Raw genomic sequence first — 17386 nt, 5'->3', positions numbered from 1 at the left:
GCGAAGGACTGGCTAGTTGCAGTACAGGGATAGAGAGAGCATTCTGTTGACGCGGTATGGGAACTGATAGTCCAAGAGCTGATGACAAATTTAAAGAAGGTGTTTTGCCTACGTTAAAATAATAAAAAAACAACACTGTTACTGTGGGTGCATCTGGAATGGTGGTTCTGGTAGAGGTCTTGCGATTATGTCGCCATTGCGCGACCTATTAGATTTGAAAAAAAAATAAATCCAAAAAATATCTTTTGGGCAAGTTGAAATTTTTTTATCTATTGTCATAGCAGCTGTATAATATATAAATAACAATCCCAGAATAGTTTTTGAATTTTAAAGTATGAGCTGACCCCCCCCGATTTATTTAATTAATATACCCAAAAAATATACTTTAGGCATTCTAAAATTTTTATGGCATATTCAATAAACAATTTAAAAAATACATGTCAATTGCCAGACGATTTGAATGGTTTTTAACAACCCCCTGACGTGAATAAAGATTTTAAATAAGTGCGACAAAAAAGTCTCACTTGTAGTTACAAGTGCGAGAGAGATAGTTGATTTTACAGACACAAGTCAAGAGACGTTTTTTGTAGAGAATTCGATTTCCTATAAAACCCTATAGGGAAAATACTGTACGATTTAATCAGACTTGGGACAACCAATAATAGTGAAAAAAAAAATTTTCCCATGTTAATCAAATGGGAAAACTTCAATGCCGTTGCGCTACCTCTAAATATATTTTGACAGCGCTCCCCTTGCGCGAGGATTTGTTTTTAGATTCGAACTGAAAACTTTTCAGGTGACGAGCAAAAAAAAAAAATATTGCCCTAAAATGACACACCCTAAATTGTATATATATAGACCAAATTTCTGTGTAGTATAAAGTATTCTGTATAAAGAAAATGACATCTCTCATTTACTTCAATTTGAATCTGCCGCCATTACCACCAGTGTCATAGAGGGAGTTGCCTATCGTCATCATACATTATAACATACTCTACTCTATTCTCTTCTATTCTATTCTATTCTATTCTATTCTATTCTATTCTATTCTATTCTATTCTATTTACTGATTACTGATTCTATGGGCTCTGTGATATTGAAAATTCTAACCTAATAAGTACGTGAATTTACGACTACAATAATTGTGCATTTATTTAAGGATATTATTAAAACTTGAACAACTACTGTACATCACCTGGAGTAAAAACTTTTAATGTTGTTTTCTGTTTTTATTTCAGGTAAGTAACATTGTATTGATTTCTTAGCTAACTGTAGAAGTTGTGATTGTAATACTAAAATAAACTGTTTTTATTTCAGAATCCAACTTGAGTTTTTATTTTAAAAGTGGAGTAGAAGTACAATTATTGAGATTATTACAAAACAACATTAATTATACTTCAAGAAAATGGACAAACTAAGGTTTGAATTTAAAATGCGAGGGGCGTCAGATGGAAAAACAACGATATTGTGCCTAACCTCAATCGGCACGCTAGACGGTCGTTCTTTTGCAATACCAGATGAATACCAACCAACGACTTTCCACAAAGAATTAATAACCTCACAGGTGTATATCAGAATAAAAAACACATTGGTAAAAAGGAATCAATTCAGGAAAGTCTGGATAACCTTAACAGAAAATTTGAAAAAGGTCTATTTTGATGAAGACAATAACTTATTATTTGAAAATTTTTATTTAGAGGAAATTTCAGAAAAAATAACTGAAACACCTACCACAAGCACCTCAGAAGATACAATTAAGAAGTTGCTAGAAAAAGTTCTAGAATCTAAAGAACAAATTTCTGAAGTTAAAAACTTAAATAAAATCGCTACAGATTTCATGATTGATAAATTTGATGAAAAAACCTCCAACGCTAACCAATGGATTAATTTATTTGAAAAAGAATGTGTGCGCTGTACAGTGATAGAAGATAGGAGAAAAATTGAAATCTTGAAGTTTTTCCTGGAAAAATGTAGTGCTGACTGGTACACTTCAATGATTTTAAAATACTCAATAGAATCAGAATGGAACAACTGGAAAAAAATATTTATTGAAACGTTCGGGAACAAAGGTTGGTCTCCTATTAGATATGCCTTTAATTTCAAATATCAATCTGGATCTTTGCTGGAGTATGCTCTAAAAAAAGAAAAATTACTACTTCAAATTAGAAAATCCATGGATACTGCAACGCTTATTGACCTTATTACTATCGGTTTACCAAACTTTGTATCAGACAACATTGACAGAGAAACACTTCAAGAAACTCAAGATCTGTTCAATGAAATAAGTAAATTGGAACACCTTGTAAAAAAATATAGTTATGAAAAAAAAGGGAAAACCTTTTCTGATTCTAAACTGAAAAAAGGTGAAGAAAAAGAGCCATGTCAAATATGTGTAAAAGCAAACAAAGGTAAACGTTTTCATTCTGAAACAAATTGCTGGTTTAGAGAAAAAGAAGACAAAAATAACAAGATGGGACCATTAAAATCTGTGAACAATTCAGAACTAGAGGTGGAATTAAATACAGAGGATCCAAAAAACTTAAAGTACCACCATTAATAAAAATCAAGCTATTACTAAATGACACTTTAGAAACCACCGGTATTTATGACTCGGGATCAAATGTGTCATTGATAAATGCAAAATTATTAAAAATTAAACAAGAAAACACAGATAATTTACAAGGAATAAGCTTGAAAACTATTAATGGTGCAGGAAAAACAAAAGGTATGATAACTTTAAAAGTAAAAATTTACAATATTGAGAAAACTATGAAAGTGTTTATCGTAGACAGTGACAACTTTAATTATGATTTTTTGATTGGCTTAGACTGTATTGAAAACTTTAAGTTGACCCAGACTGAAGATCTAAGGATCTTGCAAAACAAAGATTTCCAAACACAGAAAAATGAAATTAACTTAAATAAAGAGGTTGATAATAACACAAATGTCAGTATTCCTGTGTTATCAGGTGACATAGAAGTAAAAACAAACAATCTTAGGAAACATGAAGTAAATTTCAACGAACATCTAAATACTGATGAATTTAAAATGATAGTAAATCATTTAGATGTGTATAAACAGTCTGAAATCGACAAATTATTGAAGAAATACAAGTCAGTATTTGCTAAAGACAAATATGATATCGGTACTGTTAAAGAATATGAAGCTCACATAGATCTAATGGAAGAAAAATACTGTTATAAACGTCCTTACAGATGCACATTCGAAGATAGAAAAGAAATAGAGAATCAAGTGGTAAAATTACTGGAAAAGGGGCTTATTGAAGAATCATACAGCCCTTTTGCTGCTCCAGTTACTCTGGCATTTAAGAAAGAAGAAAATAAAAAAACCAGAATGTGTATAGACTTCAGAGATATAAATAAAATTATTACTCCTCAGTCACAGCCATTTCCACTTATAGAGGATTTGATAGTAAAAAGTGTAAACTGTGAGTACTTTACAACATTAGATATAAATTCTGCATTTTGGTCAATTCCCCTAAGGATTCAAGATAGACCTAAAACAGCATTTGTAACACAAGAGGGCCATTTTCAGTGGTCCTGTCTCCCTTTTGGATTAAAAACAGCACCAGCAATTTTCCAACGAATATTGAATAATATAATAAGAAAATACAAACTTAATGATTTTGTAGTATCTTTCATAGATGATATATTAGTTTTTTCACAAGATTTTAGTCAGCATATACAGCATCTATCAAGACTATTAGAAGCAATTCACAATGAGGGATTTAGACTAAAATTTTCAAAATGCTCATTTGCTAAAAATTATGCAAAATACTTGGGTCATATTATTGAAAAGAACTCAGTAAGACCACTGAAAGATTACCTAATCGCAGTGAAAAATTTTCCAGTTCCGGAAACAAGGAAAAATATAAGACAATTTCTTGGGAAAATCAACTATCACCATAAATTTATACCAAACTTGGCACAAATCTCAGACCCATTACACAATCTACTGAGGAAAAATGTAAGTTTTGTTTGGTCAAAAGATTGTCAAGAATCATTTGAGAAAATTAAAACATTACTTTGTTCGGAACCAGTACTAAAAATTTTTGACCCCAATATTCCAATCAAAATTTATACTGATGCTTGTATCAATGGAATTGGAGCTGTACTGAAGCAAGAAGATGAAAATAAGAATTATAAACCAGTAGCATATTTTTCAAGAAAACTGAATGATGCTCAAAAAAAGAAAAAAGCAATTTATCTTGAATGCTTAGCAATTAAAGAAGCAGTGAAATATTGGCAACACTGGTTATTTGGAAAACAATTCACTGTATACACAGACCACAAACCTTTGGAAAACTTAAATGTAAAATCTAGAACAGATGAAGAATTGGGGGATTTAACATATTACCTATCACAATATGATTTCAAAATAAAATACAATCCGGGAATATCGAATCAGGAAGCTGACTGCCTAAGCAGAAATCCAGTTTTAGAATTTGATGATAATACAGATGATATTCTGAAAGTCATAAATCTAGTAAGTCTGGAAGACATAAAAAATGACCAAAACCAGAACATGGAATTACAGGAAAAGAAAAGAAAATTTATATTAAAAAATGACATTTATTATAAAAAATTAAAAAGTAGAAATAAAATAGTATTGTCTGAAAATCTAAGTAAAATATTAATAAAAGATATACATGAGACTTACTGTCACTTAGGAAGATCGCAAATGATTAACAAGATAACCCCATTTTATTCTGCGAGAAATATGATAATGAATATAAAAAAAGAGTGTGATAATTGTTCTATATGTAAGAAAAACAAGTCGAGAAATAAAACAAAATATGGGCATCTATCACATCTAGGTCCAGCCACTTACCCATTTCAAATCATGTCCATTGATACCATTGGAGGATTTGGAGGATCGCGATCAACGAAAAAGTATTTGCATCTATTAGTTGATCACTTTACAAGATATGCTTACATACTAACGTCAAAAAACCAAAACGCCACCGACTTCATAAAACTAGTTACAAAAATCACAGAAAGTAATGATATAGACACAATATTATCAGACCAATATCCTGGCATTAATTCTAAACAATTTAAAAATTTTCTAGAGGAGAACAAAATAAAGTTGATTTTTACTGCAGTAGATGCCCCATTTTCGAATGGCCTAAATGAAAGACTAAACCAGACTCTGGTAAATAAAATAAGATGCAAAGTAAATGAGAACAACAAAAAAAAAAAAGCATGGACAGCCATCGCTCAAGAATGTGTGAGAAGATACAATGAAACAGAACACACCGCCACTGGCTTCACTCCCAAGTACTTGATGGAGGGCGAAAGTGTCGATATTTTGCCACCAGAATTAAAGACAAAGGGTACAAAGGAAGACCTAGAAAGAGATCGAAAATTAGCTTTACAGAACACCAAGAAGTCCCATGATCAAAATGCAAAACGATACAACAGACACAGGCAAGAAATTATATTAAATACTGGAGATTTAGTGTATGTGGAAAATGGGAACCGCCTCAATAGGAAAAAGCTGGATGAAATAAGAATCGGACCGTACCAAATCATAAAAAGAAAATCTAACTCAATCTATGAAGTCGATACAGGACACAAGAAGAAAGAATCCAACCTTTTCCATATAACAAAATTAATTCCAGCAGCGGATGATAGACTGACGAACAGTCACATCGTTTCCTTGTGATTGTTCTCCTCCAAGGGGGGGAGATATAAAGAAAATGACATCTCTCATTTACTTCAATTTGAATCTGCCGCCATTACCACCAGTGTCATAGAGGGAGTTGCCTATCGTCATCATACATTATAACATACTCTACTCTATTCTCTTCTATTCTATTCTATTCTATTCTATTCTATTCTATTCTATTCTATTCTATTCTATTTACTGATTACTGATTCTATGGGCTCTGTGATATTGAAAATTCTAACCTAATAAGTACGTGAATTTACGACTACAATAATTGTGCATTTATTTAAGGATATTATTAAAACTTGAACAACTACTGTACATCACCTGGAGTAAAAACTTTTAATGTTGTTTTCTGTTTTTATTTCAGGTAAGTAACATTGTATTGATTTCTTAGCTAACTGTAGAAGTTGTGATTGTAATACTAAAATAAACTGTTTTTATTTCAGAATCCAACTTGAGTTTTTATTTTAAAAGTGGAGTAGAAGTACAATTATTGAGATTATTACATATAGTTAATATAATTTAGTATTTTTGTAGTGAAAGCAAATATTTTGGTGAAAAAAATTATTTTAATGAAAATTAATAAATTATTCAAGGTAATACCACACATACCTCACATAATACTCCGTTTAGCAAGTCTACGAGTTGCAAGGAATTTAATGACACGTTGGTATCAAAGAAAAAAAATTTATGAGCTTATAATATATTTGTTATTTTATTGAAAAATTAATTACTCCATTACTCTGCTGTCTGTGTTGAGAGCGAGTTTCATAGTGAATAGTGGTCACATGGTCACATGGTCTTGAGGCGACCAACCACAGGCCAAGGAGCCAGGGGCCCCGTCGGCTGCCGGCAGGTGTTGATAAACTATCTCTCTCGCACTTGTAACTACAAGTGAGACTTTTTTGTCGCACTTATTTAAAATCTTTATTCACGTCAGGGGGTTGTTAAAAACCATTCAAATCGTCTGGCAATTAACATGTATTTTTTAAATTGTTTATTGAATATGCCATAAAAATTTTAGAATGCCTAAAGTATATTTTTTGGGTATATTAATTAAATAAATCCGGGGGGGTCAGGTCACACTTTAAAACTCAAAAACTAGTCTGGGATTGTTATTTATGTATTATACAGCTGCTAAAACAATAGATAAAAAAATTTCAATTTGCCCAAAAGATATTTTTTGGGTTTATTTTTTTTTCAAATCTAATAGGTCGCGCAATGGCGAAATAATCGTAAGACCTCTACCAGAACCACCATTCCAGATGCACCCATGGTAATAGTGTTGTTTTTTAATTATTTTAACGTGGGCAAAATACCTTCTCTAAATTTGTCATCAGCTCTTGGACTATGAGGCAGTGAGTTGATAAGAAGAGGATACAGGGTATAAGGTAGCTGTAAGAATGTGGGAACAGGATCTAAGGTCTGGAGGACGTAACACGTATCTGAGATATTACAATCTCAAAAGCGACTATTTTCTACAATCTGAAATAATTCAGGAAATACTACGAAAATGTGACAAAATTTTCTAGCCCTATTTGAAGATGGAGATTTCATCACACCAAAAGTTGGATTTCGAATATTAAAAAATTTCAAAAATTATTTTTGATTACGTTTTTCATATGAAAATGAACAAAAAAGTTCCTTATAACATGGGTCGAAAAAAAATATATATACTATACTTTAATATGCTTTGTTTTTCGACCAGTACTTTTAGAGAACAAAGTTTAAAGTCAATCCGAAATACCATTTACCGTTCTTGATCCATAATTTGTTGAATGCCCCTTATACATGTTTCAAGATGATGGACACGTTTTTTTCAGTATTTCTTTTATTGCAGCCTTCAATAGACGGTAGTAAATAATCCGACAAATGATTCAGACGTCCCCACTGTAGATACGATAAGCTGTTACGAGCTTATCTGACATAAAAAAACGAATAAAATTTAGAGATAATGTCAAGGATCATCAAATGTTACTTTTCAACTCAAAAATCAAGAATACAAAACTAAAATGACTACTCTAAAAGTTATGACTGTACATATAGCGGTAACTATTGGCGTGAGCTTGAGGAATTTTGTTGATTTTCTGGTTTTAGGTAATTTTATGAGGCCTTATCATGTTAACCATTGGGGCTTCTAATTTTTAACCGCGCTAGTCACAGCCTTCTACTGAACGCTACATTGGACCCAAAATTCCGAGACACTATTTTCCGTCAAATCGACTTGTGTATCCTTGAGTTCTCCGATTTGGTTCTCAATTTGGACGTGATTGTTTTGACTCTCAAAAGCACTTATTTTTAACTTCTCATTACTCTATTATTGGAGGGAAAAAAAAGTAATTGTAATCACCTCGAAAATGGAAAGTTGGGTTGAAAAAAGTTCCCTAGATCTGCACGCGCGCGTGTGCGTGTGCGTCAAGGAGTTGCCGGATTTTAATTATTTTGGTCTCAATCGACGCAGTTTTTTCAAACTTATAGTTAGAACTCATTATATTGTATTAGCCTTGTAAGACCGCGCCAAGCGAGTGAGAAACGTAGCACACCAATAGAGCAGAACAGGAACATGGCACCGTCCACCCAGGCATGCGATGCTTGTTTTGCCATAAATGATTAATCATTAGACTTTATTATCCTTTGCAACCCGCAATTTAACCAAAACAGATTAAATTTTGGCTTTGTTCGGTTTAGTATTTTTCCAATTATTTAAGTACTAACTTCTAAAAAATAATTTAAGAATGATATCTGGAGAATGGATGAACGGATTCGAATAAAAATTGGTACTACAAGGTTTTTCGAATCACTGATCACAAGTCTGAAATAAGTTTGACAAAATTAAAATTTGGCGTATTTAATATTCTATGAATAAAACACCAAAATATTTGGATTTTGATAAAAATTGGTACTCGAAGATTTTTTGGAGCCGCTACTCACGAATTTAACATAAGACTTCTCAAGTTCAAAGGAGATAGTGACATTATTATTGATGTTGTCGTCCTCGTCGTCGTCGCTATCGCTATCACTATCATTATAACTATTATTATCAGTCTCATTATTTCAACTCGAAACTAGTTTGAAAATGGGAATATCATGGCTTGCTCATGGTCGGCTCAAACCCACTCGCTTTACCTCAAATTTTTCGAATCAACTGAAATAAGCTAAATTTTTTTTAAAAAGACCACATTGAACGACTCAATTTAAAATTCTCATAAAGTCTCAAAAACAATGTGTCATACATTAAAATTTTTTAAAATTGAGGTGGGGTGGATTAACTCTTCCTTATTAATACCCTCCGACGAATTGCCATCCATCTTCACCATATTTCGCTACTTGCTAACTTTCCCACATTCCTAGTAATCTTATAGTCTCTTTCCTGTTTTCCTATTCCCATTCGGCCGCGCGCCACGATTTCGTATTATTGCATCTTTCGTGCTTTCACACTTTCGTACCGAACGATTCTTCTAATCCACCCGTCATCTAGTACACTTCTATTCTAACGTTTGTCTATTTAACTTCAATACCTACGACTAGTCCATCAACTTCAATTCTATCATTCAATTGATTAAAATCTGAACAATCTTCAACGAACTGCACCTCAATTCAAATAACCAACCTCAAATTCCACTTCAAATATTCATTTTGCCTATTCCTGATCTACTTCGCCTAATTACACAATTACACCTCCCAGTTTTAATAAAGCATTTATACAACCAAATATGTACCTTCTTTACCTAATAAGGAGTGATAATGATCACTCCTTTCATCATTCCCGGATCGGGAACGGCAACGAGATCGGATCCAAATCTATCCGGATAACATTTTGAGTGCGTTACGGTCGTGTTATCTATTGCCGAGCGGTAAAGAAAGATTGGATTGGCTTCGCTTTTACGATTCAGGACAACGGCACGTTAGAATAAGGGTTGAAGTAAAGGTAGGTTTAGAATATCAATTATATATGTATTCATTGTCAGGTACTAGATGGAACAGTAGAAACGAAGTTTGCAGTTCGGGACGTACGTAAGGAGTCTATGATGTGAGGTTGTTGAAAGTTAAAATATGAGTAAGTAGAATGGAAGTAGCTGAGTAAGGGCGATAACGAGTAGCGTGAGGCTGAATGGAGGTAGTGGAAGAGGATAGAGACTATGATGCTAGTATAAGAAATGTGAACGAGTTAGCAAGTAGGAGTAGTAGACGGGTGGCGATACGCCGGACGTAACAAGTGGGTATAGAGGTGGTTTGACAACCGCTCTTCAAACCAATCCTCCTGAAGTCCCGTAATACCTATAGTTATGAGAAGAAAAAAATCGGTATATTTTTTTCAACCCTATTTACTGTCGCATATTTTATTGTGAGGATAGGAAACAGGTTGCGGAAATTAACGTCACACCAATTTAACTAAAAGAAGATTTTAACAAATGTATTTTATTCTTTTGTTCTTCCTCGTACAAAGTTCTAGAGACGACTAACGCTCACACACATGGCAGCGACCGCAGTCTCTCATATCTCTCACGCATGCGTGCGCTTCGAGCTCTCATTGGCTCATGCAGGGCGAACGCACATTAAACTTATTCAACATTTACGTATCTAAGCTCAAAAATTGTTGATGTGGAGTTGTAAGGTGAAATAACCGACGCTGGGAACTATGTTTAACGGTAACAAGGAATTAACAAATGGTTTGTTGAAATAGAGAAGACAAACAAGTTACAGAAATTAGGCGATTGATTAACGAGCACGCAGAAGGCAAAAAGAATGAAGCTAGTTAGTAGATGCATATGTTGCCAGAGCACGGTGAAGACTTCATTCAAAATGTGAAAAAGTGCACTCTCGCCCCCGAGTCAAGGCCAAGGGTCGCGTCGCGCCATAAACGCCACATGTAGGAAAATTCCAGGCACGGTCAAACCGTCGGCTCTCAGCTAGCAAGGCGAGGCGTGGACACTGTTAATTGTAAAACACAAAGTTGTAAAAGACAGAAATAGGAAAAAGTTAATATTAATTCTGAGAAAGACTTTCTTCGCCAGCTCGCTGCTGGCGAATGGCCGCCACAGTTGATATCTGACACACGATTTTTCAGAATTACTTTAAATTTTCAAATAGTGTCGATCAATATGGTCGTTTTCAAAAATGAAGCTCATTCAAATTGATTTGAAAAAAAATGAGTGCCTTCGAAAGTCACAACAATCATTCGAAAAATTGCACGCTAAATCAAAAAGCTCAATTCGAACGCAGGACAAATTGTCATGGAATGCTTCATAAACAAATAGTAAAATTTTTGGTATCGTATTTATTACTGTTCTTTCAAAATAGCGTCTTAAGAAAATTGAATTTTAGCTGTATTTCCAAGTGAAGGATCTCTTGAAGTGGCACCATCATGAACTTGCTGAAAGTAAAACAAATTGAAATATAAGTATATATTTTTACACATGCAAAACTTTAGGCCAAGGGACCGATGAAATAAACCTTAGAATGGTATTGGAACTAATCCATAAAAAAGTATCTTACGATTAGGTACACTGCATCCAGTAGAAGTTTAATTAGGTATCATCCAAAACAAGTCAGACATTGTTTATTTCGTAACTCTTTCAATTTTCATCGATAAATATGAGCATACTTGATTGTATGAAAAGCTATGTAATTTTATTTGTAAACGGTAATAAGTTATACTCGTTCATTCGTTTAATATTCTGATGTAAACCGGAAGATTTGTAAAATTTCGCACATTTGAACTCAATTACTAAAAATGATGATTCACCTTTCCGCGTTCGAAAAAACTTTCTCATTCAAATGATACTTGGTCAATCCCATAAAATACGCCATTCTGTAATGATACCATCTTATTGGAACATTAATCGACGATCATACTGTATATTCAATGTTTAACGGTTGTGGGTAGGTCAAAACATTATTTGGAAAACATATTTTTCTGCTTCATGCGTCTGTTCTATAGTTGCACCTCAATAGTAACTGGTCTCAATTTTTAGTAATTTTGAGTATTGAATTTGGTGAAAAGTTTTGTCAAAATTAAATTCTACTAATAGTTGATTACAATTGTCAATGCACATTATTTATTTCGTGAGTTATTATTGCACATATAGTGGTAGTACATATATGTTCATGTACAATCGTGACAAAGTTTCTCATGTACTCTCATGCAGAGAATATGCGGTAGAGGTTCGTGTTTAAAATGTCCATGCCAATAAATGTACCCACACAAGGTGGATATAAATGTAAAGAAAAATTATGCTTCGGACTGATTTGATTATTTCAGAATATTGATGGGTGTATCCAGTTAATCTATACGATTCTTGTTGAAATAATTTTCTGGATGTATTATCACGTTTTAATGAGAATTGACTGACTTGTTCAAGCAGAGAAAGCGACCGCCAGCACCAATTCTCGGTTGGCCCACCACCAGGAGGTATTGGCTCAGCAAACGGCGGCCGAAACAAGCTGCTTATACCGTCTTCACATTCAGGTCTGTAGCTAAGAGTATTAGAGAAGAAAGAGTGCTGAATACCAGAGAAAATCCACGATTATTCAACCCAGTCAGTAGTGATAGAAAACTTGAATTCATATTCTTACGTTTATCTTTAAATTCTCGTTTCATAAAACTGTATCACTTTGGCAAACGAATCGGCACTTATTCTGTGAGAAATTATCTCGACCCTATTGACTACAGAAATTCATATACTTGATTCGCTTTCACGTCCATCCAATCATCAATTTAATTAATCCTTTAGTGGTCATTTTATTTAGTGGCTATTTCTTTAAATATGATACTTGATTTTTATAAAAATTGTTTACACGAATTTGACAGGGTTTCAATCAAAAGCTATTTAGCCGCATAAAACTGAAAAACTAAATTTGCTTAAATTGCCTCTTTAACAAAATTTGTACCCAGAAAGATGTCTAGCAATTTGAAGAAAAAAAACATTTTTTGTATCTGAATTTGATTGTGGCTATTGGACGGTTGAGCATACCACCGTGTTTGTAATATGTAAAGCTTTCCACAAGACATCGCTATGGCTACGTCATTTTTGTTCTGGTTGGTATGCAACTAAGAGCTTTAATTGTATCTCCTCTTAAAATAAAAATGTATGTGCACCTTACTGCTGTGACATGAATTGTTGAGGATGCACAAACAGATGAACTTCAAAGTATATTTCAATACAACAGAAAATTTAATTTTCAAAGAAATGTCAGTTTTAAAATTCACTTTCTTCTAGACTTGAGTCGTTTTTTCGCTAGAGATATACTTTTGCCAATTTTTCGAAACATATTTTCAGAAAATTTTCAACTTTTACTTTGAAATTTTCCGACTTTATACATGTAAATCTAACATTTTGAGGAAGAAGAGTAACAGAAATTTCTACGTACCATTTTTGACCTTTTCATTGAAGCTAATACGTCAGTTGAATCTGAAACAAGTTAATTGGATCTTTATCTCGAACCCAATATTAGAACTTTATGTCACCCAATAATGTGGAGATGGGTGAGGTATGTTCTACATAAATAGTGTAGTTTGCTAGTGTTGTTTAACCCTAGGCCATATCCATTTTTTCGTCGCATACCTGGGTCTGTAGTACCCCTTTTAGAATTCCTATCACATGACCCGGAGTAAAATGGTCATATTTTAATTTTCTCTCGTTTTTCAAATATCAATTGGCCGAGATATCCGTCTATGCATTGACAGTCGTAAAAGATGAAAACTTCTGCGATAGACTGCGGAACGAAAAAATATTATCTCTCGACAAATACAATATAAAAAATAGATTTTGATATGTTTAGAAAATGCATATCTTCTTTCATAGTTTACCAAATTAAAAAGTTCGTCTAAATTTTGAATGTACATATTAAAAACTATATGAATAAAATTTGCTAATAAACTATTCGAAGACGAGCACCAAAAATGCTACAGGTCGTATGAAATATTCGATATTCTTGCAAAAATTTTAGAGCTTTATCAATATTTCTTTATTTTTTGTTTGAATTCGCAATATTTCAGATATTAAGCACCACAATTACATAAGAAACATTGAATTAATTGGATGATAATCGGAAGGAATGCAAATGAAGCGAATATGTCATTCGTTATATGTTATAAATATAAGTCAAAGAATCCTGCATTAATAGTTCGTTGTATGGTCCGATAGGTTACTACTTTTTAGGGTGCCGTACTCGAAAAAGAAAAACGGAACCCTCTTTATTATATAAGATAATATATAATGTAAAACACTTCGAATCGATAATAAGGGTAATAATAATTATTAATAATTGATTTATTACAGAGAATAGCAATTCAAATTCATCAGGATAAATTATTTATACTACGACTCGTACCTATGTATTTATGTTAGACGGGGGTAACCGGGCGTTCAGTCCTGCTTGACCATTGTGCCCGGGCCCGTTGGAGCACCCCAATATGTAAGAATCGACGTGAGGCCGGCCAGCTTGGCAAATTGAAGCAGTCTGCCCACCCTTATTTCCTCAATTTTTTCTTCGCCGGTGTAGCTAGCTCCAAGGGCCCGTTTACGCGGTCCCTCGAGTCCACCACACCGGCTGATGAGGTGGAGGTGAGTCTCCTGCTCCTCCCCGCATCTCGGGCACAGGGACTCCGTTCTGAGCCCCAAGTGTACGAGATGCCTGCCCGTGTACCAGTGACCGGTAATGAAACCCACCGCGGTTTTTAGCTCGGTCCTGTTTAGATTGATGCGCGTGGCTGCTTGTGAGTGCGATGGCCCTTGGAATAGGGCCCTCGTTTGAGCCATGCCCGGTGCTCCACTCCAGGGTTCCGCGAAGCAGGTCTCCGTCCATTGCTTGGATAGGCGTTTTACGTGCCCCGGAGATAGGTCAGCGAGGCAGCCCTCGTCACTCGTGCGGCGTGATGCTCCCTCTCTGGCTAGGTTGTGTGCCAGCTTGTTGCCTTGGATGCCACTGTGTCCTGGCGCCCATATGAAGCTTACGCGGTTATTCTTTGACAGCCGTGATAAGAGAGTAATGCAGTCACAAGTCCGCACTGAACTTACGACGTATCCGTCCAAGTGTCTAAGTGCCGCTCGGCTGTCACTAGATGTATATGTGATTCCCTTTGTAGCCTTTGCTCAGGATATGCAGGGCACAGGTCAGCAGGGCAAACAATTCGGCTTGTAGTACCGAGGCCGTGGGTCCTACGGAGAGCGAAATGCTGGTCCTTGGTCCCCCGCACCAGAAGCCGGCGCCGGTGCCCATCTCAGCTTTAGACCCGTCTGTATACCAAACGAGTCCTTTTGGTGAGCATAAATCATCTGGGTTCTTAACCCAGGTCTCCCTAGGGGGGTAAATTACCCTGAAAGTTTGGTCAAATTGGAATCTGCTAGGGCAGCGGTCCCCGGTCAGTTCCAGAACAGTCCGCGGTGCCCCTAACCGGTTTAGTATCACTGTGTGTCCCAAACCGGTGCGCTTCCAAAGCCCTAGGTGCCACAGATGTAGCGTTACCCGCAGGCATCCTCCTCCACCGTGATGTGTAGAGGCGGTAGGTCTAGAAGGGCCTCTATAGGAGTTGTCGAGGTGGCCGAAGAGCCCCCGTGATGCCCACGATCGCCATCCTGTAGATGCGGTCGTATGCTATTCGAAATGTGGTCTTGCCCATTGCGGGCCACCACACGAGTGAAGCATAGGTGATTTGAGACAGTATGATTGCTGTGATTGGACTACCCATGGTTGTAGTCCCCAAGTTCAGTCTACCATCCTCCTGCATAATCCAGGTCCAGTAAGTGGCCGTAGCCTTCTGTGCTTGGTGGTCGATGTGGGCCCTCCATGTAAGTTAACGGTCCAGGGTGACTCCCAGGTAGCGCACCCCGATAGACAGGGTTAATCTTAACCCAAAAATCTCAATTTGTCCCATCATGAGGTTGCACTTCATAGTGAAGAGTACCATTTCGGTTTTGCTAGGATTGATCCTTAGACCCTAAGATGTGCACCAGTTCTGAACAAAGTTAAGTGCCTTCTGCATCTTGCTTGTCATAGAGGGAAGGTGGTCACCTGCGACGATTAAGGTGACGTCGTCAGCCTAACCCACCGCTGTCATCATCATCTTGTCGAGCCCCGTAATTAGACTGTCCACGACCAAGGTCTACAGCAGGGGGAAGACTACGCCCCCTGTGGGCAATCCCTGCCAACTTGGGTCCTGACCTCGGTACCTCTAAGACTAGCGGAGACAGTCCTGGTCTGTAGTATGTGCCTTATGCCCAACTTTGTGGCAGCTTCACAAATTGCATCGAAGGAGGTGTTGTCGAACGCCCCTTCAATGTCCATAAACACGCAAAACGCTGCTTTCTTTCGATAGGGTGGCCCCTCCACCTCCCTTTTACCAGGTGATAGAGTGCCGTCTCTGTTGTCCTACCGGCTTAGTAGGCGTGCTGTATCTTCGGAAAGGGGTTCACAGCTAGAACTTCGTCCCTTATGAATCTGTCCACCAATTGTTCCAGTGTCTTCAGCAGAAAAGATTTTATACTGACCGGTCTCCATGATTTTGCGTGGTCATAGCAGTTCTTTCCTGTTTTGGGGATGAATACTACCCTGGTCTACCTCCAGGTTATGCAGCGTAGCCCTAGGCACGCTCGGAAGATTCTGTTCCGCCTGGTGATCAGTGTCTCGCCCACTTCTTGGAGGAGGGCTGGGAAGATCCCATCTGCCACCGGACATTTAAACCTGTCAAAGGTGTCGATCACCCGCCTGATCCTGGCCGTTGCGACGATCTCTCCTGCCGATTTCCAGTCCCGCGGTCCTCGCCTGGTTGGGCCAGCCGGTCGAGATGGTCCCTGAACTGCAAGTCCGAACCCAGAGAAGTGGACCTCCAGCATATGGGTCATTATTATTTTATCATTTATTTTTATATCATTATGTCCGAATGACTGCCATACTGCCGTCCGGCAGCGTAAGGCAGTCCAGCCTGATCGGTGGGCCTGACGAGAAGATTCTGCGGAGCTTGGCCACTAGTGGTAGAGCTTTGGTCTCGCTGCAAAACCCTCTCCAGGCCTCCGTCTTTGATCTTCTGATCAGTTGTACTCTTTCTGGGCAGCCTTATAGGCCGCCCAGTCCGTGTCCTTGTTTGTCTTAAGGGCCCGGTTGAGGAGTTTTCGGGAGCTCGGCCCAAATTTGCCCAGCTCTCCGTTCCACCAGGGTACCTTGGACTTATTTACCTTGGGCTTTGCGGGGCACGCTGCCTCAAAGGCCTGGATTATGGAGGATTGCAGGTGTATTACCTCGCTCTCCACCACGCTAGCACTGCTCAGATGGCTGCAAGGTCCCTGGAGCCTCCAGCCCAGTTCCTGTTTATCGGAGGACCAGACTGTAGCCCTGGGATTCCTGCGTATTCCCGTCGATTCCAACCCGGCTTTCGCCGCGAGGGAGAACGTGATGCGCCTGTGGTCTAAGAGTGTGTGTTCTTCTTGCACCCACCAGTCGCTGATGAGTTCCAGAAGCCTGTGGTTGCAGAGTGGGAGGTTGATCACTTTTTGTCTGTGCGAGGTGATGAAGGTTGATCTTGAGCCCTTGTTCAGTATGTCGAGCTCGACTGATGATAGGTACTCCAGCAGAGCTGTACCTCTCTTATTGGTATCAGAGCTGCCCCAGGCGGTGCGGCGTGAGTTCACATCGCAGCCCACTACGAGGTGTAGCCTCTTGTCGGCGCAGTACCTGACCAAATTTATAAGTTCTT

At 37.1% G+C, this 17386-nt stretch overlaps 1 protein-coding gene and 1 long non-coding RNA gene across 7 annotated transcripts in view; one reads left to right on the top strand and one right to left on the bottom strand.

Moving 5' to 3' along the window:
• The window catches only part of LOC124175079 (MAGE-like protein 2), a 238982-nt gene that overhangs the window by 205504 nt on the left and 16092 nt on the right, over positions 1 to 17386 (top strand). For all 6 annotated transcript variants that reach the window (XM_046554989.1, XM_046554954.1, XM_046554964.1 and 3 more), the window contains one exon: positions 12060 to 12163. In XM_046554989.1, the coding sequence (XP_046410945.1) occupies positions 12060 to 12163 (104 nt within the window). The remainder of the gene's footprint in view (positions 1 to 12059; positions 12164 to 17386) is intronic.
• On the bottom strand, positions 10958 to 16294 carry LOC124175183. Its single transcript, XR_006869114.1, has 3 exons — positions 13066 to 16294; positions 12048 to 12171; positions 10958 to 11068 (listed from the first exon to the last, which is right to left on the bottom strand). It is a non-coding gene; the product is annotated as an uncharacterized LOC124175183 (long non-coding RNA).

The sequence above is a fragment of the Neodiprion fabricii genome, chromosome 1 (assembly GCF_021155785.1).
Source record: "Neodiprion fabricii isolate iyNeoFabr1 chromosome 1, iyNeoFabr1.1, whole genome shotgun sequence".
NCBI lineage: Eukaryota > Metazoa > Arthropoda > Insecta > Hymenoptera > Diprionidae > Neodiprion > Neodiprion fabricii.
This window is presented reverse-complemented; position numbering and strand designations above follow the sequence as displayed.